A 27,450-nucleotide genomic window follows, 5' to 3' on the forward strand; every position below is an offset into this window, starting at 1 on the left:
ATTTATGAACATTTCTCAGTTAACGTCTGTTCGGCTTTATGTTTGCGTCAGGTACGAAAAATAAATGGTGTTGGAAAATACGTTTTCTGAATTAAAATTCTAGTTAATTCCAGTCATGTAACATGTAAACTACTTTACATAACTGCATTTGCATTTTACATTTAAATAGTTAAGTTATTTATGTAACATTTGGATTATTTTTAGTTTTTTATCAAATCATTTGATGTAAAACAATAGTTTTTAATGGCACCAGCCAATTGTGGGAATGCCTTTTCTTGTATTTCTTTCTTTCCCTCTTTTTTCTTGTTTTGTTTTGACTCATTGTGTCGCTGAATGAGAGTCACCCCTCAGCGATCTGTTAGGTCAAATTTACAGGTTATGATGGTGATGAAAATTAAGTGGGGCTGCCATTTTGAGATTATTCTCATTCTCAATTAACATGTTGATCACTTAATATATTAATCAGTTATATTGCCTATTAATAATGGGGGGAAAAATCTCATATTAATCCAGAAATTTTCCTGAAATTGCTTGTTTTTCTGAATTACAGTCAAAACCCCAAAGATATTCAATTTCAGAGCACAAGAGAACCAGCAGATATTCACGAGAAGCTGCAACCAGAGATTTTTCTTTAAAAAAGACTTAACACACTATACAACTGTTTGACAATCAAAATTATTGTTAATTATCTGATGACTGAATAATCTAATTGTATAAGCTTTAATTTAAAAAGAGATAAGTCTGAAGTATTGTACGTTTTCAATAAAGTGCTTATAGAAAATAAAAAAACTCACCCAAAGACAAAGGGAGAGTTGCCTCAGTATTAAAAGGTATGGAAGAAACTCCACAGTTAACACATTTTCTATCATCTGGCAGCATTTATCACCCTCACCACACTACTGTAACTGTTGCAATGTCTAATATACTGAATTATTTGTGTAAAACAGTTAACAGTTATTAATGGAGGTTAAACTGCCTCACGGTTCTCACACTAAGTTTTCTCAGCGAGTAGAGTTGCGTCATAGAGAACAATTTATTGATCAGCCTCTACCAATAAACGTCCGTCCCTGTGGTGACATTTCCTCGATAGATGGTCAATGCATCATGAGCATTATTACCCGGCCGGCTGCTTGTCCTTTTAACCCCGCAGACTGCACTGACCATCACATGAACCTTACATGAACCCTCCACACAGCCATGACCGGGTCACACGGCGGTCAATGATCGGACACGCGGGGACAACAGTACTTAATGACTTTATTAATAATATGATTTCAAAATAAAAAATAACATTAAAATAACATGTTTCGTCCTTGTTAACAACTTGCATCATATGGCCACATGGTGGCATGGTAATGCCAAGTTTTTATTTTTCAAAAATACCAAATTGTTCTGCCATCCAGTTCATTTGTTCTGCCCATCATTTGCAGCTTGGACCACATACATGGAACACATTTGGGACTCCACCTTCCCCCTTTTACCCCAGTTAAAAAAAATCAAACCTTTATAAATACAGGCAACCCTGTCCCCTTGTCACAGACACATTATGACGACCACTGACACAGGAACATCCCGTCTGCACATGCCCCCTCCCACCCCCCTCCACATATTTTCAAGGAACCATGTTGCTCTAAATTTTTCCTCATCCTCTCAAAGATCCACACAGTAGATATTCTACCTTTGCTGTATTATACACTTAATATATATAATAGTCTCAGCTGAAATGCTCACTCCCACAGACCTCCTCACAGTTGCGAAGTGGCGACGCAACGCTGGCTCCGGAAGTGTTTTTCTCCTTTAAAGCAAACCAGAAGGCAAAATAAGCACCGCATGAAGGTCAGATAGGCCGGCCAACCATATTTACTTCTGTGTCTTTAAATGTTACACTTGACAGCAGTCTATTTTCATTTTCATGAATATCTTCAATTCTGCTTAAACACATGACTCTCCCACATAATGTAACAAAGAATTTTACGTTTGGTGGTAATTTGTGTAATTAAATGGAGAGTTTAATGCTGTTCCAAGATGTAGAAGATCTGCAACTGTCTGCCAAAAGGGGAAAAATGATCGACACTATTACTTCCAGAACCAACTACCACTCCACTTCGCGACTCAATTGTTTCCTATGATGTGTTTCATCAGGCTCAAGTTATCATAACACAATAAAATTAGGCATTTGGGTACAGACGTCTATGAATGAGTAGAAAAGAGACACTCAAATCATAAGTGGACGTGACACGGAAAACAAATATTTTAGCTCGACAGTTCAGTTCCCTGAACAAAACTCCTCTCGTCTCCGTTCTGGTCCAGTTATTCCGACTGGAAGCAGAGGGTGATATCAAAGTTTAGCTCATCCTGCAAATATTTTCCAACACCTGCTTCTTGGTGTTTCAGCTGTCATCAGAATTATGACACACAAAAAAAACATACAGGGAACATCCCCATAACATTTTCTGCCTGAAATAGATCCAATGGGCATGTTTGCTTGTGAATAATAGCGACAAATCATGCCAAAATAAAGACAATTAAATAAGAAACAAACAAACAAACAAAAAAAAAAATGGTTGGCAAAGAAAAGGAAAATCAATTCATATTGTATTGCATGTAAATATTGTATAAAATCCTTAAAAATACAGTTTAGGTAACTACTTAAGTACTGAAGTCATCACAGCCAAAAGTGCAGAGGTCCATAAATAAAACATTGACTGTGGGTAGACAGTGGGGCTTCTCTCGAGTCCCCACGTAACCTCCCCTCTCAACCACCACAACAAGGGACTGAATGAGTGCCTGGTCAAAGGTCAGAGTTCATGAACTAGGACTTTAAAGTTCCCACATTGATGCACAGAGAGGACAGGAAGGTTGGTTTTTAAATCTCTCCCATCGCTGACAAACATACTCACTCACACAGTTTCAAAGTTCATTCTCAGTAATCACGGCCTGAAGTTCTGTTGACGGAGGCACACCTAGAGAAAATGAGGGTGGGACGGGGGAAGAAGTGAGGGCAGGAGGGGGTTACTGCAGGGCACGTAAGGCGGCAGGGATCCTGGTTATTCTTTTTTTTTTGTTCGAGACACATTTTCCGTGCTCAGACGGCGTTTACAGTAAGGGCAGAGGGAGTGTGTACAAGTCGCTGAGCCAGGCAGGCAACAGAAAAACAGAGCGAACCATTAAAGCTATTGAAGCGTCAGAATAAAAACACAGTCGGCAGGAGGAAAACGGAGAAGGAGGGAGGGAGGGAAACGCTCATTGAAGGTTTGAACCACAGTGGGTTGGTGTGTGTGTGTCTATGTGTGTGTGTGTGTGTGGGGCCTAGAGGGGCCACAGGAACTAACACACCAGGGGCCTGAATCAAGAAGCAAGTTCACCTCAGTCTGGCTTTCTTTGAGTTTTCTGGTCTCACAAAGCTGCCTCTTGGCTCTGTTAACGCACAATTTACCAAAGTGGGTAGACGTCCGTTTACATTTAAAAAAGGTGCACTAATTACTGGAAGATGAAACTGTTGACTTTGGGGGGAATTTTGTCAGTGCAGCAGCAAAAGGTAAAATTCAGCTTAAATTTTTTTTTAAAAGATCGAGACCAGTAGGCAAAATACAGTAAACAATATTTACATATATAAACATAAAAAGTACATAATAATAGTGACATAATGCAATAATCACATAACAGTGGCCATTATTATTAACAACATGTGCTAAATTTAATTATTGATATAATGCTTCCGTTTCTTGATGAACAATTACAGAGCCTGACCAGTTGAAAGTAACACTAAGAGTTAATGTGTACAGGAAAGGAAATCTTTAATTATTGCTCATTATTTCATCGCTACAGAAAGGAAAGCTCTCATTGGCTGGCAAGTGTCAATTTAAACAACTTTATATATCCAAAATAAAGTCTGGTCAACAGTTAAGTTGTTATAAATCAGTGCACAAGGTATATTTAACTGCATGTAACCATAGCAACAACCACTTCACACTTAATTTTGGTAAAGTCAACCTAACCAGGGTCTCACTAATTATTGAACTAGGGCTGTAACTAAAGATGTGGATCGTGGATTAATTGATTAATTGTTTGTTATACCAAATGTCAGGTGATGTCTTTATGTGTCTTGTTTTGTCTAAACGCCAAAGACTATCAGTTAATTTGGAACATATTGGAAAGGCAGCGAAGAGAATCTTCTGCCATTTTTGGATGAAAAATCACTTTAGAATTGTGAGCAATTATTTTTCTGTCGATCGAATGGTCGATTTGTGGTTGCAGCTCTATATTGAATGACAATTTAAATAGGCTACACTCATTTATTTGGAAAAGTGGCTACGACATAAGTGTGACAAAACAATAACGATATCAAAAATACTACACAGTGGAAACTCTGCTTCATCTCGTGCCGTTCGTTAGCCTCCGCACAAGTTTTGTGTCCAGGTGCTGTGTAGACTTTGAGTTTACAAAAGTACTATGTTGACCAAGTCCCTGCATGTTGTTCTGATCATTGATGCAAAATAGTCTTTACTGTACCAATTAAAGAATTTTAGTGCATTTAAATACAACAGTAACTGTCATTCAGTATTCATCAATATGGCCAACTTGCTTTGTGCGACATGCTAGACGCGATGCTGGTGTGGGATTAGGAAACTAAAATGCAACGTGGCCAATTTCTTGTTTTTCCCCCTCAAGTCTCTCTCCTTTTCCTGTCACCTCTCAAAGTTCACCTCTAATAAATCTGTTACGAATCAACATAAATTATCCTGAAGATCATCGAAGAGGACATAAAAGAATGTTTCAGAACCCCAACAGCACCAAAGACCGTTTGGCAGTATGTCTCAGGTTAAATTACGTTTTTAAAGGTGAAATTTGCAGCCTGATTTTAACTTATATAAACATTAAATAAGTTGTGATTGTGATGTCCTGTAAATTTGGATGGATTTTGATTGGCTGACAGTGTTTCTATCATTGATCACATCTCTTTGAAGTTGATCCAATCTCATTCGTCACCATCGCTATGGTTGTTGTGTGGACAATTTTTAAAACAATATATTTACAGTTTTCATTACAGTCGTTATTTTTGGTGTGGATTGGCCTTTAAAGCAATGTTACTTGGTTCAAGTGAGCCAGCTTTGTGAGACCAGTCAGCTCGGGTTTAAGTTATCTGCGATAATCTTGCTTCATGATTCAGGTCCCTTAGAAATACATCTTAAATATTGAGGGAAAGGAAACACAAGGAGCGTTTTGTTTAGCTTATTTTTCTGCCTACATGCCCTTTGTTGATGCTCTGGTAACTTGGTATCAAACGCTCCAACGTTAGTTCGAATACTTGAAGAGGGAACACCGACCCTATTCAATGAGACAAAATGCACAACACAGCTGAAGCAACTGTTACTACAGGAGCTAATTAAATGTGAGTAACTACCACACAGTCACCTGACGATTCCTCTTTAAAACACTGAACCTAATCTCAGAAAGCAGGAACATAAAAACATGACCACCATCGGTGAGAAATAGTGGTATTAAAACTTCTAGAGGAGAAATGACAAAATGGCAACAGCCTACAAAGACACTGGAGAAGGAGAAGCAGGGATGGAAGCCATTAAGACAATACTGGATATTCAGGCATCCCTATTAACACTTGTTTCCCCAAAGGGGGGTATTTTGGGGGGGTTTCAATCTGTGTGACCATGGCTAACAGAGCGCACACCCCCCCCTCACACTGCAAGTCGCAGAAAAAGGCACTAGAGTGGGGCTGTTGCTAGCCGTAGAAAAGTAAAAGCGATATACATTCATAGCTCACAGGTTATCTTAACCGCAATCTGGGAATAAATACACAAAATGCACTTGTAGAAAAATAAAATGTAAAAAAGCGTGGCCCCTATTTTCTTTTTTCTTATTTTTGGATTCTGGGAGACAAGTATGGCTACTTTTTCACGGCTTTATTTTTGTTTTAAACCCCCACCCCACCCTACCCTACCCACCACTTAGAAGGCAATTCAGGAGTGATCCTCCACTGCTCTGGCCGCGAGCAGTCGAGCCCTTTCATGCACGCCAATATGGGAATAAGGGAGATGAAGAAAGAGGAGGGTGTAGAGGATGAGGGGGATTCAGTGGGAAGGGGGGAGCTGTTGGTAGGAGGTCAAGGCTCAGCTTTCAGTGCGAGGAAGTAGAGGGGGAACTCAACAGAACATGTGTTTTCAAATGTTCAGAAAACAGAGAAAGCTCATCCATAACACAGTCACACACACACACATACAGCATACGTCTCAGTGTCATCATGTACAGTGTTGAGTGTAAGGACAAACATGTGCTGGGTACGACTTTAACCTCCCCTATTTAGCATTTATAAGCACTGTGAACATTTAATAAATGTTTGATAACACAGTTTTATTTGTTGTACACACCTCTGTAAGGACATTTTAGATTTTCTTAAAGGGGCTCTAAGTAACAAGTCAATAACAATTTCAATTTACATGTATTAATCCCTCAAATATGAGCGGATTGTAGCGTGATGTGAAAACTGAGACTGTTTTACTGTTTTATTTGGCGGACCCCGCCACCTTTCTAGCTTCAAACAGTGTTCTGGGGACCTTATTTTCCTCTGAGAACAGCTTGTTTATTCAGTTCTGGAAAAGATAAATATTTCTGATTTTGTATTATTACCTCATTCATATTGTAAATATTAAAGTTCTGAGTTTGAATTTCTTGTATTTTCAACTGAATTTCTTACATATTGCCCCTTTAAAGTTCAGTATTTGTCAACATTTATCCCATTAAGACATATTTTATATCATAACAACAGTGTTTCAACAATATTGTCATTAGAGCTGCAACTTTTAGTCGATTTATTGCTCAAAGGACAATTAAATGTTAACTATTTTGTAATCAATTAACTGTTTTTGTTATTTTTCAAGCAAACATATCAAACATTTGCTGGTTCCAGTTTCTTAATTGTCAGGATTTCCTGCTTCTCTTTATCATTTATGATAATAAATGAAGAGTCTCTGGGCTTTGGACTGTTGGTTGGACAAAAGGAGCAATTTGAAAACGTCACTTTGGGCTCTGGGAGATTGTGATGAGCATTTTTTTCACAATTTTAAGACATTTTATAGGCCGAATGAAAATAATTGTTAGTTGCAGCCCAAATTGTCAATCATTATCTGTTGGCTGTAAACCAGCCTCCACTCGTGTGTGCTCACAGGAGTCATTGACAAATACATTAAAAATCACATATCTGCTTACAACTACATTATAGTGTGTCATAAACCATTAATTCAATGTTTGTATATTGTCTGAAAATGCTAAATGTGGGGGTTTGAAGTCAAGTATTACCTGAATCTGTCTGTTTGTCGTGTGTGCGGGAAAGGAGGGGAAACTGTTGTTGTTTGGGCTCGAGCTCCATGAACAAAGAGAAGTCGGTAACCACAGAGACAACATCTCCTCTTAAACCTCAGCAGCGCTCGCATGCACACACACACATGCACAGTCAACACACACACGACTCAACAGTATGTCGGGAGAGAAATGAGCTCCAGCTGACAGCAGGGGGAAGGGAACTGGAGCGTTCTGCCAAGTAAGGAGTGTGCGTGTGAAGGGGGAGGAAATGGGAGGGGAGGGGGGTATTGGCTTTGCAAAGGCGAGAGCAATATGAGTGCAGGGGGGTGAAGGAGGGGGTGTGGGGTGCATTCCACAGCTCTGCACAGACAGAAAAAAAAAAGATGTGTAGTGAAAATCCTGACTGTAGATGGAGTTCTCCCCCACCCCTCCCTTCCACACCTCCTCCTTCAGTCTCCTCCCCAGCGTCACCTGAAGGCGGTGTGTCTTCATGTGTGCTTGTGTTTTGTTCGAGTGTTTCTGTTTGTGTGGTAGTTGTTCGACGGTTCAGTCAGGCCTGTGAGACGGCTGCGACAGATGTGGCTGCTTGTCCCCTCCTTAAAAGAGAGGAGAGGTGGTGGCAAGTCTACCTCCGCGCTGCCATCCACACACCGGTTTCCCCACGTCAGCTTCCTGTCACGTGGCCGTCGCCTCCAGGTAGCTCTGTAGTTTGCGGACGGTGGACTCGTCCAGTGAAAAGAGGTCAAAGTCAAAGGTGGTGTTGGTCACGTTGAAGTGGCCCGTCTCTTCGATCAGGTTGACAATCTGGCAGAGGAGAGATCAATTAATCATTTACCATGTTTGTACTTCAGATCACGTGTTTCATAATCAGACCTAGACATTTTTATTATTATATCACATTTTTCAGTACTTCCACTCCAAGCTGTGTGATATGACAACATATGTCACGTGGTGTTATTACATATTACATAACATTATTACCTACATTATGCAATAGAAAACACTTAAAATGAAATGTGTTAACTTTGTCCTTTAGATCTCATTATTCATGCTGAAACTCTCTGCAAAAGATGCATTTTTTAAAAATGGTAGTCAACACTTGTTGGTATTCCAGTTGGTGTAGAATATGGTGTTGGTATGACGTTTATCCACATGAGAGACCATGGCATGAACACACACCTGCTGTAGGACGTTACGCTCCCTTAAAGCCATCAGTCTGCGATGGAGGTCCACTAATTCTTCTGTGTAGGCCTGCAGAGAGGTGAACATGGTCGGTTTAGTATTCAAGGACAGCAGAGACTCATAGTGATGTTCCTTTGTAATGAAAAATCTAACTTCAGTACAAACACAGGGAAAAGTTTTTTAGCTGGGGGTAATGCTGCCCTAACTAGAGAGAAAACTAGCAAACCTTGCTGACCAGATAATCACCAAACCAAACCATCTAAGAAGTCATTTCTGGGCACTTTTTGGATTCGTCACCGTGGAAGGCAAAAATCAAAGATAAAGGTTAGGCTGCTTACTGTAATCTTAGTTTGTCAGGAAACAGCAGAGGACCAGAAAGCGAATGTCAATTAAACAACATTTAGTATGTCAGGATAGATTAAGATAATGACGGATGTATTAGTTTGAATGAATTATGTGCTACTTTCAATTATCGCTAATTTATAAAACACATTTACGTAATCTTTTCGATGTGAGCACGCACAGTAAGCGCATTGAAAATAACGGCCTGACACGCAATAAATAAGAAAAATTATTGTTATGCACGCAAACATTTGACCTATCAGATGGAGCCCTGGATACATGGGCCAAGCATTCACAACATTTGGCCAATCAGATGCAGCCCAGCTAGTTGACAGTAGATTTACTGGTGTCAGTTACATGGCAACTGTGAGGTTAGTTAGCACGTTGGCTGAGGACAGAGAGAAGAGCTATTATCACAATTCATATCGTCACTGCGATACTGAACATAATCTCACATCGCAGACTTTCCTGATAATGTGCAGGCCTATTTTGAATTTGTTCAAACTTTTTTGAAAAAGCTATGTCCCTATAGAGTCGCAATTTAGTGGAGAAACTTAGGGCCTGTGTCCACAGAGCGTTTTTTTCTGGCTGAAAAGTTCTTGTGAGTGCTGGGATGAAGCGTTTGTGCACTGAGAGAAAAAACGCTGCACGTGCGTCTTGTCTCCATGACAATTCTCTTGACAACCACCGCTGTATGGTCCACACTGCCCTTTTGCGGTTTATCTGTTTGTTTATTATTTGACATGGACACAGGCCCTTAGTCTTCCATGATCTTGTTTTCTGTCCTTATAGTCGTTCAGTTTTGAAGCAAACTAATTAATCTAGACATAATCACAAAAAGGAGAGGGTGTTTATTGTGTATTTATCCACTGTCAGGGTGTATTGTTATGTATTTTTTATTGTTAATATGCATACATCCTTTGTGTGGTTGACCAGACGATGGATCTGTAAAAAGTCAAACTATCATAGTATGTTGTTTAGATTGTAAACGGAGCACGCTCAGACTAATTTGGGCAGCATAAATTAAGTTGACTTGAGTGACACCAAACCATAGACAGCTTTTGATTTAGCTGAAAAATGTTCTGCTGCTCACCAAACAAAATGTTAAACTTGTTGTTGTTAAACTAATGTTAAACTATTTGATTGAAACTACATATTGAAGTAGACATCTTCCTTTTAATTTAATCTCTGTGGGATTTAACCTTTTTCCTGATGTCGCAACAGAATCCATTAAACTGAGCATATGTTTAACTGAAGGGGTGAAACAGAGCCTGTTCGCCAGAGTTTTATCACTACATGAATCATCTTGTTACAAAGAAGAAAGAAGAGATTTATTTTCAAGGGTTCAAAGGACAGAGACTGTCTACTGTCTGCACATCTGGATCAATTCACTGGCCATCACTCCATACTGAATTCATTGAATATTGACAGAAACATTGAATGTGTATGTGTGGGTGAGAGTTAAAGCATAAAAAGTTTGATTTACCCTTCCTACCTTGTCGTATCCCTTCTTCAACACCTTCTCTGAGCGAAATGAGGAATCTGGACTCTTTCTGCCTGAAACCTGCAGAAAACACATTGGAGAAAGAAAAAAAAAAAGAGGGAAAGGGGAAAGGGGAGAGAAATTTAAGAGACAGATGATACAGAGATGAGAGACAGAGGCTTGAGGAAATCTGGGACACTGATTACATTTAATAAAGCTGAAATGTCTGTCTGCTGAATGTCTTTAGGCTATTCTGTGTTAGGAAGCAAGACATTAAAAATATGGCATGTAGTAAAATTCAAATGAGTCATCTGCATCTAAACTATTGCCTCACACTGTTCTGGCAATATCATTTTGACACTTTTGCTCATCCATGTGTTTCAAATTTCATTTTTTCTAACAATACCACACAAACACACAAAATAAGACTTTAAGGAAGGATTATCCTGAAGAAGAGACACGCCGGATGATGAAAAATGTATAATAACATTGTTAAGAATAAATGAGGCCTGTATCAGTAATCAGCAGGTCGCACGCTGACTCAGTCTGCGTGACTCACTTTGTTGTTGGTGGAGTTGTGTTTCTGCGGGGGCGGGGCAGGGTCTCGACTGGGGCTGTGCGAGCCGTCACTGCTGTCACTCTCGCTGTCCAGGCTGAGTCTGACAGGGGACAGGGTGAGGTCAGAGGTCAGTCACACACAGACTGACAGACAGAACACATTGTCATACGGCTTACCATTGTACTTGAATGATGTGCGTCTGAGATCATCATTAATATCGGCTGTTAATATGGCAGTCAGTAAATTAAATCAACATAAGCTGTTTTTGGTTCTGAGTTTCATTTGGTGAAGGAGACAAAAATGTATCAAAAGAACAACAAGGGTAAATAATATTAAAAAGAGACACGAAATTGTGTCTCTGACTGCATGTCACACTGCTCAAGATAGGTCTAATAAAATCTGTTGGCAATCTCTGTCGGTCTGTACCCCATCAGTTCTGAGGCATGTCAGATTGTGTGATAAAAGCCATTTGAATTACAGTGCTACAAATTCTGTAAATGGAAAATAATACTGATGCAAACCAAAACTTTGAAATGTGTGCATATAAAAACCTGACTGTCCTGACTAAAAAAAAAAAAAGAAGAAGAAAGAAAATGAAAAAGTCAAAGTCAAAATATCACAAAAAGGTTGAGGCTGAGGTAGAAAAGTTGGTGTACGGATAAAGGCAAAATGAAACAGGAAAGTCAGGAAACAGACTTGGCAAATAAATCATGATGTACTTGGAGCATGTGACTTAAACGTCCACATAAAGAGACGAAAAATAACAGAAGAGGAAAACATCAGATTAGAGCTGCAACAATTAATCGATTAGTTGTAAGCTATTAAATTAATAGCCAACTATTAAACTGTTTATAATTTTAAATGAAAAAATGTCAAAATTCTCTGAATCTAGCTTCTTAAATGTGAATATTTTCAAACCAAGACATTTTAGGATGATATCTTGAACTTTGGGGAACACTTTTCACCATCTTTGGACATTTTATAGACCAAACTTTTTATCAATTAATCGAGAAATCTACAGATTAATCCACAATGAAAATTAGAGATGTAGAGGTGTATTTAGGGAGACTAACCGAGAGTCCCGGTTGGGGGGGTTGGTCTTGATGGGTGTCTCCTCCTCTGAGCTGCTGTCGTCATCGTCCGACTCTTCTGACTGGATCTCCTCCACCATGGACCGGAGAGGACCTGGGAGAGGACGACAGCATCACACAAACTACAATATTGACCTGAACATTGTATCTCAAGCAAACTTTTAACATACCCAAATTACATGTTAAAACCGTTACATAAAATTATCTTTGGTGAAAGAAGGTGAATGGACTCTACCTTGCCCTTGTTTCTGTCCAGGCTCAAAGTCTGAATCTGAACTGGAGTCAGAGCTCGAACTGGAGTTGGAGGGACTCGAAGGGGCTGACTGCTGTAGGAGACAAAACAAAAGACAAAAGAGAGAGAGAGAGAGAGAGAGAGAGAATATCCTGATAAGTCTCGAGCTAGAATCCAACTCTTGAGGTGATTATTGTGCTGTTTTTGACTTCTGGAGTGACTCTTCTCTTCTGACTTTCATGGACAGTCAATATCAACAATCTGGAATTAGGCCAAATTAGTAAAAACTTTCATTTGTCTCTATAAATGCAGTCGTGTAACAAATGGTTAAATATTCAAATAAGAAAGTACAACAGGGAATTGATTGGTAGATTAATTGATAAATCAAACAAAGAAAACAACAAAACATTGCCTAGTGTCTCATTTGTGAGGTTTTGTCACTTTCCTTCATCTTGTGTGATAGTAAATTGAATATGTCTTTTTTGGTTTTGGAAATTTTTACTATTTTCTAATATTCTATAAATGAAACAATCAATAGATTAAACAAGAAAATAATCGTTTGATTAAGACATCATAAAAACAATCCTCAGTGGCACCCCTACATGATATATAATGATAATTAACATTATATGAAGCATATTGAAGTGACATTTATACACAGCTTGAAAAAATTTCGTCTCCTTCCACATTTTCACGTCGACATACCTCTGACTTTGACGATGGTTCGTCTGAATTCGACTCTTCTGACTCTGGAGGTTTCTTGGGCTCCTTTGGCTCCTGTGTGTCATTCTTGCCTTTAGCCCAGCGACCTTTTTCCTTGGAAGGTTTCTTTTCTGCGTATGGCTGGCTGGCTGCAGACGAGGAGGAGACTCGAGGAGAAGTTCCTGTAAAGGCCCCGCCGGTCGGCGCCTTCGGCCCCTCTGAGCTGCCCTTCTTCTGCTTCTTCGCGCTGGGTTTGGGAGACTCGACAGTGGAGGGTCGTTTCCCCGGGGCTTTGGACTCCCCGGGCCCTCCCCCTCCTCCTCCCCCACCACCCCCTCCGCTCCCTGCCCCCCCTCCTTTAGGGGACATGCCCTCCATCTTTGACTCCTTCAGGGTGAGTTTAGGCTCTTTGAAGGCAGCCTTGGGTAGGACCTTAACTTCATCTTTCACTTTGATCTCTGACGGCTTTTTTGAAGACGATGATGAGGAAGAGGAAGGATCGCGGCCACTCTTGCTGCTCCCGTCTCTGTCGTTGTCTCCTTTTGACGTGGCTTTGCTCTCAGAGTCTTTTCGGGGCCGTTCACGGTGCTCCTTGGTCAGCTTGTGTGGTTTGGGTCCTTTGCTGCTGCCACCACTTCCTTCTTTGCTGGGTTCCTGGAGAAAGAATACAACAGCAGCACTGTGACTGACAATGAGAGCACTCAGCCAAAGGCTTCATAAACGGAGACAGGCTCAGCTGCATAAAGACCTCATCAAGCTCTGGCAAGTCTAGTCTGTACTGTAATAACATTATTTACTGTGAACCAGATGTCAAATTAAGCTTGTCGGTCAGCGTGAACTATAGCCAAAATAACAATTTTCTCAGTGATCAGTCTAAAAAAAAAAAACCCTCTTCATGCAATAACAAGACTGAGAGTCTACAGCCACGCTAGCAGCTCTGTGGGGATATACAATGGTGCTTTGAGCTAAATGCTAAAGTCAGCAAGCTAACATGCTAAGGTATAATATTTCTCATGTTCACTAGCATAGTTTAATATGCTGACATTTGCTTATGAACACTTGAGTTGAAATGGATGGAGATTTCTTTAGTTTTGCAGGTATTCGATCATAAAACAAAATATTCAACAAGCTGAAATTTTAACCTGATAATGGCACTAGATGAAAAGCTAAAGAACGACGAAAGTTTTAGCCATTCATCCAGAAGGCAACATGATTATTTGTACCAAAACTCCTTGCTTATCCGTCCAAAAGATCTCGAGGCATTTCACTCATAACCACAAATATCAACCTTGTGGTGGTACTAGAGAAAAAGTGAAGCGATTACTAAAGTCAGTACAATTCATCCTCTGGGGAGCATGAACGTGTGTACAAAATTTTGCCTTAATCTGTCTGATAACAGATTTCAGTCGGACCGACTGATAGACTTTGCCTAGAGTCATGCCACTAGCGTGGACAAAAGTAGAAAAATAAATAAGAAGAAAAAGTTAGTTCAGTGTATTAAACAGAGATACTCTACTATACTGCAGTAGAGTATGCAGACAGTATTTACACACTGCGCCTGCTGTGAGCTGCCAATCTGGATTTATGAGTCAACTGGCAATGGACTACATTTGTTGTTTTACTGGAGTTACATTAGGAAACGTAAACTTGTAGTAAAACTTTGAGGGCAGCAGACGAACTGATCATGTAGTGAAGGATGTATGTGTGCATCTCATCCACAGAATTGCCTTTTAAACAAAGCTCTCAGACACAGTGATACAGGTATGGCATGATTATTTCCAAAACAGTTCTAGAGGTGTTCACTCAAGGGTCTTTATCATATTCATTCACTGTAAAAAATAGACTCAATACAGACTGGAAGACTGGAGGGAGTCGCTATGTGAGTGTGTCTGTGCGATGTGATTTTTTTCTATGTCAGCAGATGGACACAGCTGGATGAAACCAAGTCCTCTATCTGCCTCAAGCTGCTGCTCAACAAACGCCCACTCATGTCACAATAATAATGAGGATCGAAGCGACATGTACATCTTTGTCAAATGAAGGGAACATTTTATTTATTTATATGTAGACATTAGGACAACTTGAAGATAGTCACCAATGTGGGTCTTGAAGTTTTGTAAATTACTCAAAATCTGTAGAACAAAACACTTACAGAAGCAAACCCATACATGAAGAAACTGTACTGGTCTGTGAAAGGTCTATACCAAAAGCGGCAACAAATTAAACTGTAGCGGGATCAGTTTCCTGTTTTCTCCTCATATGTACCCTCTCCTGGCAGATAAGCCGGCTGAGTAATTCTGCATACATGCATACAGATGCTCAAAAACAGCTGGGAATGATTACAAGCCTGAGTCAACCTGTTCTGAAGACTGTTGTTTAGGGCAAGGCAAAAAACGGGTCAATAAAATGGACTGGAATGATCAATGAAGTTGTGACACCATGAATGAATGAGCAAGCTGACATGTTTGAGATGACTAAGATGGTGTTTTTCTTTGGAAAATGTGACCAACCTTTGACACATGAGAGGTCTTGGTCTTCTTGGGGTCTGAGAAGGCAGAGAGGGGGATGGTGGGGAGCATCGGGTAGTCTGGACTGGGCCTCGACACGGCCTCAGCTCCCTCTGGAACCACCAATACCTGAAATCAAAGAGACAAGGGTCATGGAAGCCACTGAATATATACTGTAAATTCTCCAAAAATGTACAGGGCCTTTATTTATTTTCACTAATGAGAAAACCAGACTTTTATAGAGGAAAAGGAAATTTTGGCCCTGGTTCTGTATGTAAAAGTCCCCGTCAAAGACAATGATACGTGACTCACAGTTCAAGCACTTCTACGGCGTGAGTCATCAGTACAAAACATTGCACAGTAACTGAGTGCTGCGAACTGCAAGTTAAAGCTGAAGATTAAGGTTCTGGCAAAACAAATTGTGAAGCAAACAAAGAATCCTGCACACTTTACATCATTTGTACCAATTTTATAAACAACATTTTGGTCCTCAGATCTTCATCAGGCAAAGCTGATATAGAAAAAGTTATTGTAACCTGGTACTAAGAGTTTATGGTGTGCAAGAAAGTTTTTGAAATTGCGACTGATCCTACAATCTGTAGCTTGAATCAAATCTTCTGATGAATTCAGCAACTGTTGCAACATTTTTGTTCACAAAAAGCTGTCAGCCACGGCAAACTGATGGGAATAAATGTGATTTCTCTGTAACAAAGATGAAAAATTAAAACTGCTGAACATAACAGAAACCTTTATGATCATTACATTATGAAGGAGAGTCACGTCTTTCTTTGTGAAGTTTAATGTTAAAGTTAAATTCATGACTTTTTAATAGGGATAGACCGATTGTCAGCCTGGCTGATTGTTGGGGCTGATATTCAGTACGGGTGATATTTCTGTCGGATTGCCAATAAAATAAAAAAATAATTTTAAAATGTACTACTTTGGCTCTGATGTGGCATCCTCTCATACAACGTCCTACCTACAACAAAGTCTGATTACATGTCACCATTTATAGTCTTTAAACTCTGAATAATCTGAATCTGCCAAGTAACTAGTACCTCAATTTAAACGTAGCAGAAAAAGGAAATGCTCCTCTAAATATCGGTCATCAGTCTCCTTGGTTTCTAATAATCAGTATCCGCCCTGAAAAAGTCATATGGGTTGATCCCTACTTGTTGAAACTACTTAGTAAACATACACAACTTATTACCTGTTTAACAACCATGCCTGCAAACATACGTAAGCATGATGGATAACGAGCAGGGACAATATGGCCTAGAATGAGCCAGCTGCATACTGATTTTTCGGTGATTGGTGCAACAATCCCATTTTAGTGTTTAGTATTTATTTACATTACTAACAATCTAGGGCCTTTTTTGGGGAACTGAATTCAATGATTTTGAAGACGTTTCAAGACCTGCAGATACCCTGCGTTGATGATATAGTTTAAAGACAGACTTCAAATGGGGGAATAAAAAAATAAATTCCAGGGCCAGTTTCTCCTCCCACTTAACACCTGTATTTGAGAATTCATAAAAAACATCATGTGGTAGCTGCTATTACAGCCCTACTGTTTACTAAAGTCACTTATTTAGCCATCAGTCTAGTCAACCTGGCAGCCAGCCAGTGTGTCAGGCAGCCTCACCCCTCCAGCTTTGATCAGCTTTCTCCTGAATTCTTTGGTGGGGTTGTTGAAGGTGAGCTTCTCACAGCGTAGGTGGTTCACTGGTGGGTTGCCCTCCAAGTTAAGGAAGAGGTCGTAGTTGAAACACACCTTTTTTGGCTCCTCCTGAGGAAAGACAGCAGATAAAGATAGTTTAAACCCTCCTGTAACAGTAAATGTGACACAAACTAATCTGTGTTTGTCTTACTGCATTACTGCCCTTCATACCGTCACCTCTCAATACCTGCATATTTCACAACAAAAGATAAAAGCTGAATGAATGAACTATCACCCTGGAAGTCAATAAAAGACACAGACAAAGCTGGAGCCGGCACACTGATAAGAAACGAGTAACATTCCTGAGAGAGGCTTTAGAGAAGAGGACAATTAAAGCAGAGGTAAAGCATTAAGACACACTGAGGGATACTATAAAACAAAATGTCTTCTTGTAAAGCAGGTGGAATAATGGCTGCTGATGTTTACACTCCTTGTGCTTGCCTTTGAGTATTTTCATCATCTTCTTGACAGATTTGTCCACTGTGTGTAAGTTAATTGCACCTAAGAGGAGGAAGTAACATTGTTGGGTGCAGTCCAGAGGTTTAATATTGTAAAGAACTGCAGGAGCTGCACTAATGTGCACAGACCTCTGAAGCACCATCCTTATCTTGTAATGAGAGTTAAGTGGTTCTTTCTGTCTTTCATCATTCTTTTAAACGGCTAATGGAGACTTAAAGGTGCCAGTATAATAGGGTGTACTTATTTTATTTCTATCACTTAAGGAGAGAAATGTCCCCTATTAAAGTAATGTTTTACTAACACAATTGCTCATTCTGATTGGCTGAGTGGATATATAATAAATATATACGTACTGTATAATAACTCTTATTGACCTACTGGAGAGTGTGTTAGTAAGGTTGACCAAAGAGACAGAGCATCGCTGTGCTGCACTCAAACACTATACATGCACTTAAGTAATCTGATTATTTCTGGCTTTGGGCAATAACCTGATTTCTGAAGTATCATGGTAAAAGGAACAGCTGCTTTCTTTTGCCAAGTTAAGGAATTAACCTGGTAAACAAGGCTGCATTTCTGCTAGAAAAACCTGTTTTTCCCCCGTAACCCAGATTTGTATGTTTATGGAAAGGCAGTCTAAGCTTGGTCTTAATCCGTCATGAAGCTTAAAAAATGACATTTATCTTGGCCAGGACTCGCTTGTTAAAGGCATTTTGAATCTCAATGGGAATATCCCTGGTAAAATAAAGGTTAAATAAAATAAATACATTGACACAGAGAGATCCGTGCACAGTTCATACAGCTTTCAGAAGAGTAAAACTCAAGCACTTTCAAGATACCTAAAACAAAAATTTCCAGACTTTTAAACCCTTCATTCATCAGTCCTTTACACCAATAGCAAGCCATGTGTGACTTTGTTCATTTTATCAGCTGTTCACATTAACTTTGATTGTGTGTTTTGATCATGTTTACTTATTTGCTAATTTCGACACCACCCAGTGAGCACAAAGTGGTCTAGATCACGTCTTTTAGACGTCATTTATTGACATCCAAAGACATAAAGACATCCTCTGGGGAGCCAGAATGAAAGTTTTTTATACATCTTTTCTGGACGTTGTATAGACGTTTATATGGCCATGGGAAGATGCATACACTGTCTCTTAGCCATGCTGTCTCTCCACCCCAACTGGCATCTTTTTTCTTTGGTCTTTTGTCAATGTCGTTTATAGACTAATTCTGGCTGTCAATGGACGTCCAGATCATGGCCTGGCCCGATGGACATGATATCAACCTGTTTTGGACATCCACAGACGTTGCCTGCTCTGTGGGCAGGAGACAACAAATAAGCGTGACAGTGGGATCGTTTCATTTCAGTTTTCAGATTATATTGAAAGTCAAGTCTTTATCAAGGATAATATATTTAAATTCAAGCATATTCCCAACCTTGAAAACATAATAGTTTTTTTGCTCCAACAGTTTCTTTGAAGGAAACAAGCCAACAGTTTACTGTCTGTATTCAGTCTATCTCACCTTGTTCTTGAAGTAAACCTCAATAGGCATGAGGAAGCCTGCGTAGCCCGACTCCTCCACTTTGTACGGAGGTTCCTTGCATACTGCAGACAGACAAAGACATAATTACTGCAGTGATACTACACGTATAAATAGAATGCTTTACTGTCATATGACCTAAATATACTAACACCTGTGCATTGTTCATTGAGACAGTGTCTGGATTGCTTACCTTAACTTTGACCCCTGTTGACGTTCGCATTTTTAATTTGATTTGGAAATTAGGAGCGTTATTGCACCTGCTCAAATTTTATCAACTGCTGGTGCGACAGGAGCATCATGAAGAAATGTGAAATGTGTTTGATTCAGCAGCCTCTTCAATTTATTTCCATTTCCATCATTTTAACTTATGTGAAATTAGTTTCTATCCCTGTCTTTTGTGCAAACACTAACTAAAACACTTCATTACCTTGGTGTGCGACATATGCTACGAAAATAAAGACACTGTGTTTGTGTTGAAATATCTCTCCGTCTTACCTCTCTTGGGTTTGGGGAAGCTCTCGTGCAGTCGGAAGACGACCTTCTCTACAAAGTGCTGGATGTCGCCGGTCTCTGGCCCTCGGACAAACACCATCCAGTCGTGGGTGAAGCCTTCTGATGTCACTTTCTTCCTCAGCTGGGCTCGGTGGCCCAACTCCAGCTTCACCTGCACTGTGCACTGAAAAGAGGCAGACAGAAAAAAGAGTCACGTACTATATGAGACCACATTAGACCTGTAGATGTGGTGAGTATATATATACGAGCCAAAAATAGGTTAAAAGTGGACTACATGGGCAGAATGAGAAGCTGCAGATGTATTGACAGATAGATACTGATGAAGATGTAGAATGGAAACATTTGTCTGTCTTTGATTATCTCGATGTGGTGAGCAGAGCAAGGTCAAAAAAATGCCTAGAGATTTTTGTCTTCTTCCGTTGACTCTTTTAGACTTTAATCTGCATGTGGGCTATGTTGCAATGGAAAGATTTATATGCACCTTTAAAGCTCTTCTTTCTTCATGTCTATGCTCATATAACCTGCATGAGATGTCAGATATGATGATGTATGCTGAACATTTATGTCACAGATTAAATGTGTCAAACTAGAAAAAGAGACAAAAGATGGGTAACCTGAAATTAAGTGGGTTTATTATACATGTTTGCTTGTCTATGATAAAATAATAAGGGTTACAAATCGAGTAAATTTCAATTATACATCCCCAAATCACAATTTTTGCTCAAGGCTTACAGCATATTACACCATCTATCCTTAAATCCTTGATATGCATGAGGGAAAACTCCATTAACATAATTTGCAATTATTTCTTCATCTGCAGAATCTCTTATTTTGATGTCCAGTTTACTATCACATTTAAACCTTTCCTCAGAATTAATGTCACAAATTAAGAAGTCACTCTTTCAGGAAAAGAAGCGGACAGAAAAACTCATTCTAAAAATAAATGACAGCTGACGCGAGGGGAAGAGCGACTGCTGCCGACTGTCACCTAATTGCTCGCGGAGGCGTCATTCTCGTGGATGGATAAAAAAAAAAAAAAAAGCCTCTAAAACGCTTAAATGGGTCGCCAAATATACTTAGGCCACTGTTAATATACCTGGGCGACCCGCCCAAGTAAACTGTATGTATGAAACAGTGATTGTTATAAATTAAACTACCCTACAACATATACGTTAAGAAAAAAATACCAAAACATTTGAGAGAATTTGCTGAAAAATGTTTATGTTTTGGACAGTTTGTCAGACAAGATAAGACAATACAAAATCGTTTTGTCCTCATGCAATGGACACTTTCACTGTCCTGATGTTGTACGGACAAAACAATTAATGATGAAAATATTGTACGGACGAATCGATAATGAATGATGAATGAATGAAAACAGTCTTTAGTAGACCTGCTTGTCCCCCACAGCTCTAGATAAACACCTTGCTAACCGAGGTTGTTTAAGAAATAAACATCAGCAAAGCGAGAAGTGAGATTAAACCAAGGGGCCATTATTCATTGGTTCTTATTCCGTCTTGAACAAAACCTCTGGGTCTCTATTTTGAGTGTGTGGACTTGATACTCAAGAGGAGAGGCTGAACACTTGGCCTGGACTGGTGTCGGGACGCTCCCTGTGGAATGGGAGTGATTAGCTGCCCGAGCCGACTGATCTCAAAAGGTTCGTCCAGAAGAGGGGCACATTGTTGGGCTACTTCTCTCTGCCAAGAACAATGACAGCGACAGGACGAGCAAGTGACACTGTGCTGGTGGTGATTGGCAGAGCAAGTGAAGAGGCTATGGAGATGGAGTGCAGAAGGGAACGAGGGGGAGACGAGAGGGGACAGAAAGGCACTTTATGTCCAGGGGAGGACTGAAGAATGTGGGGATTTGGCCCCGGCAGAGAGCAGCTCATGAGCTGGGACTGAGTGGGGGGATTAGAGGGGACAGGATTGAGATGAGCTGGTCTGGCACTCTCCGACTCACTCTCTCACACACACACAGAAACACACACATACACACACACACCTCCCCTGGCTGGCACTCCGCCCGGCCATTCTGTGGCAGTAATGCCCTTAAACTCCAGACTCCACCACACCCACAGCGAGCAGCCGTGGAGTCCCTCCAATCATCAACAACCCCCATCCCCCTGGCAACTTCACAAAATCAGGAATGTGATAAGGACAACATGAAAATCAGGATGATAATGAGCCAAAGAGGAAGACTCTATTAGAAACCAAAAGAGAACAATTATCTCAGAGCATGGACAAAATAAACATTTCTCCCAATTATCAGAAAATTGAGAGCCCAGGAGGCGAAATGAGGCAGAGAAAATTAGAGCTGAGACAATTAGTTGATTAATTGATTAGCTGGTAATTAATCTGGAGCTATTTTGATGCAAAGGTACCAAAAATTCACTGGTTCCAGCTTCTCATGGGAGGATTAGCAGCTTTTATTTGATTTATCTGCCAGCAAACTTTGAATATTTGGGTTTTGGACAGAACAAGACATTTTTAAGACATCAACTTGGGCTCTAGATTTTGAAACCTCCATTTTTTACGATCTTTTTGACATCTTATAGAGCAAACAACTGTTCAATCAATCTCAATCAAAAGAATCAAGATTGATCATCTCTGTAGCATTACTTCATTATAATGCTGTTTATCCCACATTTATCCTACAATTTAAAAATGCAACCTCTTGTATATTTGTATATTGCAAGTAGCCATACTGCGATTTCAATAATATTTTGATTAACTGTGCAGCCCTAAAAGGTACTAAACATTCACTGGTGAGAATTTGCTGCTTTTGTTTGATTTTTGTGCCAGTGAACTTCTAATATTTGGGTTTTGCACTGTTGGTTAGACAGAAAAAGACATTTTTGAAGACATGAACTTGGGTACTAGACTATTATACATCATTTTTTCACAAACTTTGACATTAAACAAAGCAGACAACCAATCACAAATTATTATTATCATTAAGTGCAGCTATAGATAAAATACTAGGGCTACAACTAATGATCATTTTCATAATCGATTAAAGGAAAAGTTCACTGCAAATTCAATCATTACCTGCTGACCCCTGCGCTGATGGAAATTTGGGATAAGTTTTGTAGTCCACAAAACATTTCAGGAGCTTCGCAGCAAAACAGCATCACAGCATTCTCCTAAACAACTGAATTAGATGTGGAGTTGTTTTAAAACGTAAATAAATAAATAAATAAAATGACTCCATACAGCTTGTCCGGTGTAATCCAAGTCTTTGGAAGCCCAGAGATCCCAAACTGATTTGACAAGACAATATTTAGACCCTTTCTAAAGCTGAAATCACCACTGTAGCTGCTAAGCTAATAACATTAGGGTGGGTGCACAAGTTCAAGCCAGTGAAGTCTGTTCAAATCAATTCGGGATCTTCTGGCTTACACAGGACGGGCTGTATTGAACCATTCCATTTTATTATTTTTTTGCCGTTTTTACGTTTTCAAACAAGTCTCTTCTTAGGTTGTTTAGGAGAAAGCTGCAGAGTTTCTATAAATTGTTTGTTTTGTCTGAAAAACCCACAAATAATGTATTGTGATATAACAGAACAAAAACAGCACGATGTGAAATTTTAGAAGCTGTAGGAAGCAAATATTCAGTATTGTACAAGAAAAATGATTTAAAAAATGAATTAACCATTAAGTTTCTATTAATTGACTACTACACTATTCATCTCAGCTCTATAAAATGCAGACAGGAAGAGAAAGAACTATGTTTCAAGTCAAACTGACTGAAAATATGAGGAGAATTCATCTATCAAACCGGAAATTGGCGATCATTTCTACTAATAATCAGAAAATTAAGAGCACCAGAGGCGGGGAAAATAAAGACTTGAATGAAAATCACGTTGATTGAGCTGGATATCAATTGAACTGCATCACACTGCCTGAAAAAATTTAACACCAGGGATCTAAAAAACAATGGTTAAGTTTCTCAATCATTCAAGTCTTCGGTATGAGATGGACAAAATGACTTTAGGCAACACATTTATTTCTATCCTCTATAAAAGGAACACAGGGGGATACAAAACCAGACAACACAAAGCCACTAACATTGAGATGGTGCTCATGCTCTCTCTCTTTCTCATACACGCACAGAGCTCCAATTGAGAGGATGAGAGGAAATACTAATTTTGGCAGACACGCTGGCACCCACAAAAACAATGAACTCCCAGCTGACTTGTAAATAACACCCCTCATGACCATGTTAAATCTCTGCCAGCTAATGAACGATTAAAATGAAAAGTCAGAAACTTTCCCTATGAGCGGAGGACAAACAATCACGTCAGCAGCTGTGACTTCACAGTGCTACAGCTTCCACTTAAATCCTTCCTCACACCCAGCCTTATATCTAAAAAGATGACACGGAGAGAGATGAAACAGTTACTTGTATTGGAAAATGGTCAATCCCAGAGAGCCACGGGGGAGTCATAAATAGCCAATCTGCAGCACCCAAGGAAAACAAGTGAGTATTGGAAATGGGGTGCGTGAATGAGCGTGTGGGGATTATGAGACGCTGCATGACCACTCATCCCGTCTTGGAAATGCTGTGTTCATTACATGCAGATCTCATGACTAAAGAAGAGCAAAGATCTCAGTATTTGCACACAAAGACGTGCTCCTGCTTCACTGTCCACAACACATGAAGCTGATTAACCATCATCCAGCTGTGTCCTGATGCTGTAATGTGCAATACATAAATTCAAATGCAACATTTGCAAACTGAACTTGACTCTCTTCCGGATCTGACAGACTCAGAGCTGCTGCATACCCAACGGTATAAAGGTAGCACACTCACAAATCTTCAGGACATAGTTGATAAATCTCAATTTCAGCTATTTATTTTGGCCATATCAACCAACATGCTAATGTTTTGGCCTTGCGGCTTTCTGTGGCCAAAACAAATAGGGGAAATTGAGATTTGTCAACTCAGCCCTGAAGATTTGTGTGTGTGTTACCTTTATACCATAAAATAAATTACTGGGAAGACGCATCCTCTCACAGATGGACTTTACTGCCGGTTTTCTTACATCCACCTATCTAAAACAAAAGCAGTACAATGCAATGCAGTGTTATCAAAAATATTGCAATTTCAACACTGATCAATTCTGAACATTTGAAAAAGTGTCAATACTTATTTTTTGCAGTATTTTCCACTACTAGCTGTGTTTTTTCGATCCCCTCTCCAACAGCGAGTTGACACGTGTTGCTGTAGCGCCCACATAGCTGTACCTCCTCCAGAAGTAAATTAACTTTGATGCTGTTGTTCTGAACACACAGTACACAAGCCTTGTTATATTCATCTTTCAATAACAATCTAAAGTTATGCCCTAAATGTTGTGTCAATTTTTCCTCATGGTATTGAATAGGGGTTGACTGATTAGGCTTTTTCAGGGCCGATACTGATACAGGTTATCAGAAATCAAGGAGACTGAAAAACGATATTTGGGACCGATATTCATTTGCTGTAAAAATGAAACTCTTTGTAAAACGACCAGTGATGAAATCAAGTACTGTTCTTAAGTACAATTTTGAGGTACTTTGCTTTAATATTTCCTTTTTCTGCTACTTTTTACTTCCTCTCAAACTATTATCTGATAAATTTACTTAGTTTAGTAGTTACTTTGTAGACTAATAATTGTGGCGTTTTACCAATCAGATATTATTGTGGGCCGGACATTGTGTCAGAGGACGCTGCATCAGAGCCAAAGTATCATATTCTAAAATTAGTTAATTTTATCAGCAATCTGACAGAAAAAAATGACCAATACTGATAATCAGAAAAGGCTGAATACCTGCCCCCTAGTACTGACCATGGTATCAAATATAAATATCTTTTTTAAGGTTTTGCATCGAAGTTAGAGATCATTTAAGTTACAAAATCCATGTCTACCAGTGAGGATCCATCTAGTACAAATCAATTCATTTGACCAGGACCACGAATTACAGCAAAAAACCTCTCTAGAACAGTTTAAGATTAGCTCTTAATATAATAACCTTTATAAAAAAGGTATGTTTCATTGCAAGGGTGCATGAGTTTAGCTATGTGCACCACTAAACTTGCGAATGTGCATGTATGAATACAAAATGCAAATCTTGCACATGTAACATAGTTAACATTCACGACAGAAGTACAACTACGCAACTCTTTTAACTTGTAGCAGAAGACCTCGTCTGGATGAACACACACATTTTCTAGTTAAACTTCAAAGGGGCCAACACTGAATGGGGACTAGTTCCAAGAAAGTGGCTGAGACACTTTCCAAGGGTGTGTGTGGCCTAACCTTCTGAAATATAGTCCTGAATAACCCCAGGCATTTAGAGACTAACCCACTTTGAAGTAATATCTCCCTTGCAGTTAGCTCATGTGTAATTTGGTTAACCCACTTTTCTGTTTTCTGCAAAATAAATGACGAAGCTGTTTAAGATGATATAAATCTTAACTGTGCAGATTTATACATGCAGTAGTATGAAAAGCGAAGCCTTGATCTTGCAAGAGCAAAAAGGCTTACATGCAGGTCATTAAATTATGTTTTACATTCTGGTTTCTTTATAAAGATCCGCCAATGCATGGGTGGTCATCATGACTGGATCAAGTTCAACGCTTACACAGAGCTTTTCCACCATGCTACATGCATTTCAGTCTACAATCATGAATGTGGTAGGCATTAAACATTAACCAACTGTCGGCTAATAATGCAAAGGTATTACAGAAGTTGCATGGTCGTTTTTAATCAGCATTGCATGTGAGGTTTCAGGCCGCTGGCAGTGGAGACACCACCCCGCCTCTCCAGCCCAACCTGGAGAGGACAAATCTTTTCCCCGGCGCCTTGTAGCGGCTCCTTAGCCTTTAGCCAACGGCCGACACTCTCCTGATAGGTAGACTAGCTTAGCTTAGCTACACAAAAACCCGACTCAAATTGGTCTTCATGGTGTTTAACAAGGTGCATGTGCGTTTTAAACACAACAGAGCGGAATAAACACCAGGTGTAAATCTCTTTGTGTGCCTGGTTGTGGCTAGAGCTATGCAGCGGTGCTGAATGGTGTGGTAGACTGAAGCTAGCTAGCGGTAAATACCGATGTATGAGTGCCCAGCTAGCATAGCTCCAGAGCCAAACAACTACGAGTTCATTAGCAGCAGGAGCATTTTTTTCTTCTGGCTAGCAGAACAGAGGATTCATTCCTGCCCTGGCAGCGCGCAGCCTGCTGGCATTTTCTCCGTGAAAAGTTCAGATTCCACAAGGAGACACAAAAGCCACTGTACCTGGTTCTCCATGTTTTTCTGGCCTCAGTGATTGTTGTATTTATTTACAGCGGCGTTTGTGGAGTGTCTCCCCAGCCTCTGCTCCTCATTGTGTGTCAATCCAGCCCAGAAGCGGAAGGCAGACGGCTCCCCTCCCCTTCCAGACGGCTGCTGGCAGGCAACCAAAACAGAAAGCTCTCTCAGCCAATCAGCGAGCCGTAAATTTAAGCACTCTTGAAAGTAACCAATCGGAGCACGGGAGAGGCGGGGCAGACGCTGAGCTGCAAATACAATTAAAGCATTTTCTGGGGGTTTTCTCGAGTGACAGCGAGCTTGTCCCAATGGCTACAGCTCTGTTTCAATTGTAAAATGCACATGATGTTAATTGATTAATCGGAGTTCGATTGTAAGGGATTCACGTCTTAGCTATTGCTATTAGTCTGGTAAATGAAATATCAATAACATTAAGAATGTGACATATATCTTAGTCATACAACTTCATATGTATCACAGTTTTATTTTATTTTTTTTTA

The 27,450-nt window shown here is 39.8% G+C and overlaps 1 protein-coding gene across 2 annotated transcripts; it reads right to left on the reverse strand.

Annotated features, from left to right (window-relative positions):
• Window positions 1-1,240: 1,240 nt before the first annotated feature.
• LOC311258486 (protein ENL-like) lies at window positions 1,241-27,080 on the reverse strand. 2 transcript variants are annotated; one of them, XM_084354797.1, is made up of 12 exons: window positions 26,939-27,080; window positions 19,638-19,818; window positions 19,122-19,204; window positions 17,061-17,204; window positions 15,419-15,544; window positions 12,912-13,562; window positions 12,210-12,300; window positions 11,957-12,068; window positions 10,884-10,983; window positions 10,337-10,405; window positions 8,497-8,568; window positions 1,241-8,121 (listed from the first exon to the last, which is right to left on the reverse strand). In XM_084354797.1, exons 1-12 carry the CDS (start codon window positions 26,948-26,950, stop codon window positions 7,993-7,995), a joined length of 1,770 nt encoding a protein of 589 aa, XP_084210923.1. In that variant the 5' UTR covers window positions 26,951-27,080; the 3' UTR covers window positions 1,241-7,992. The 2 variants fall into 2 exon arrangements, with proteins under 2 accessions (XP_084210923.1, XP_084210922.1); XM_084354796.1 differs by having other exon boundaries at window positions 10,328-10,405.
• Between the last annotated feature and the right edge of the window lie 370 nt (window positions 27,081-27,450).

Source organism: Pagrus pagrus (genome assembly GCF_965226575.1).
Source record: "Pagrus pagrus genome assembly, chromosome: 6".
In the NCBI taxonomy this organism is placed as follows: Eukaryota; Metazoa; Chordata; class Actinopteri; order Spariformes; family Sparidae; genus Pagrus; species Pagrus pagrus.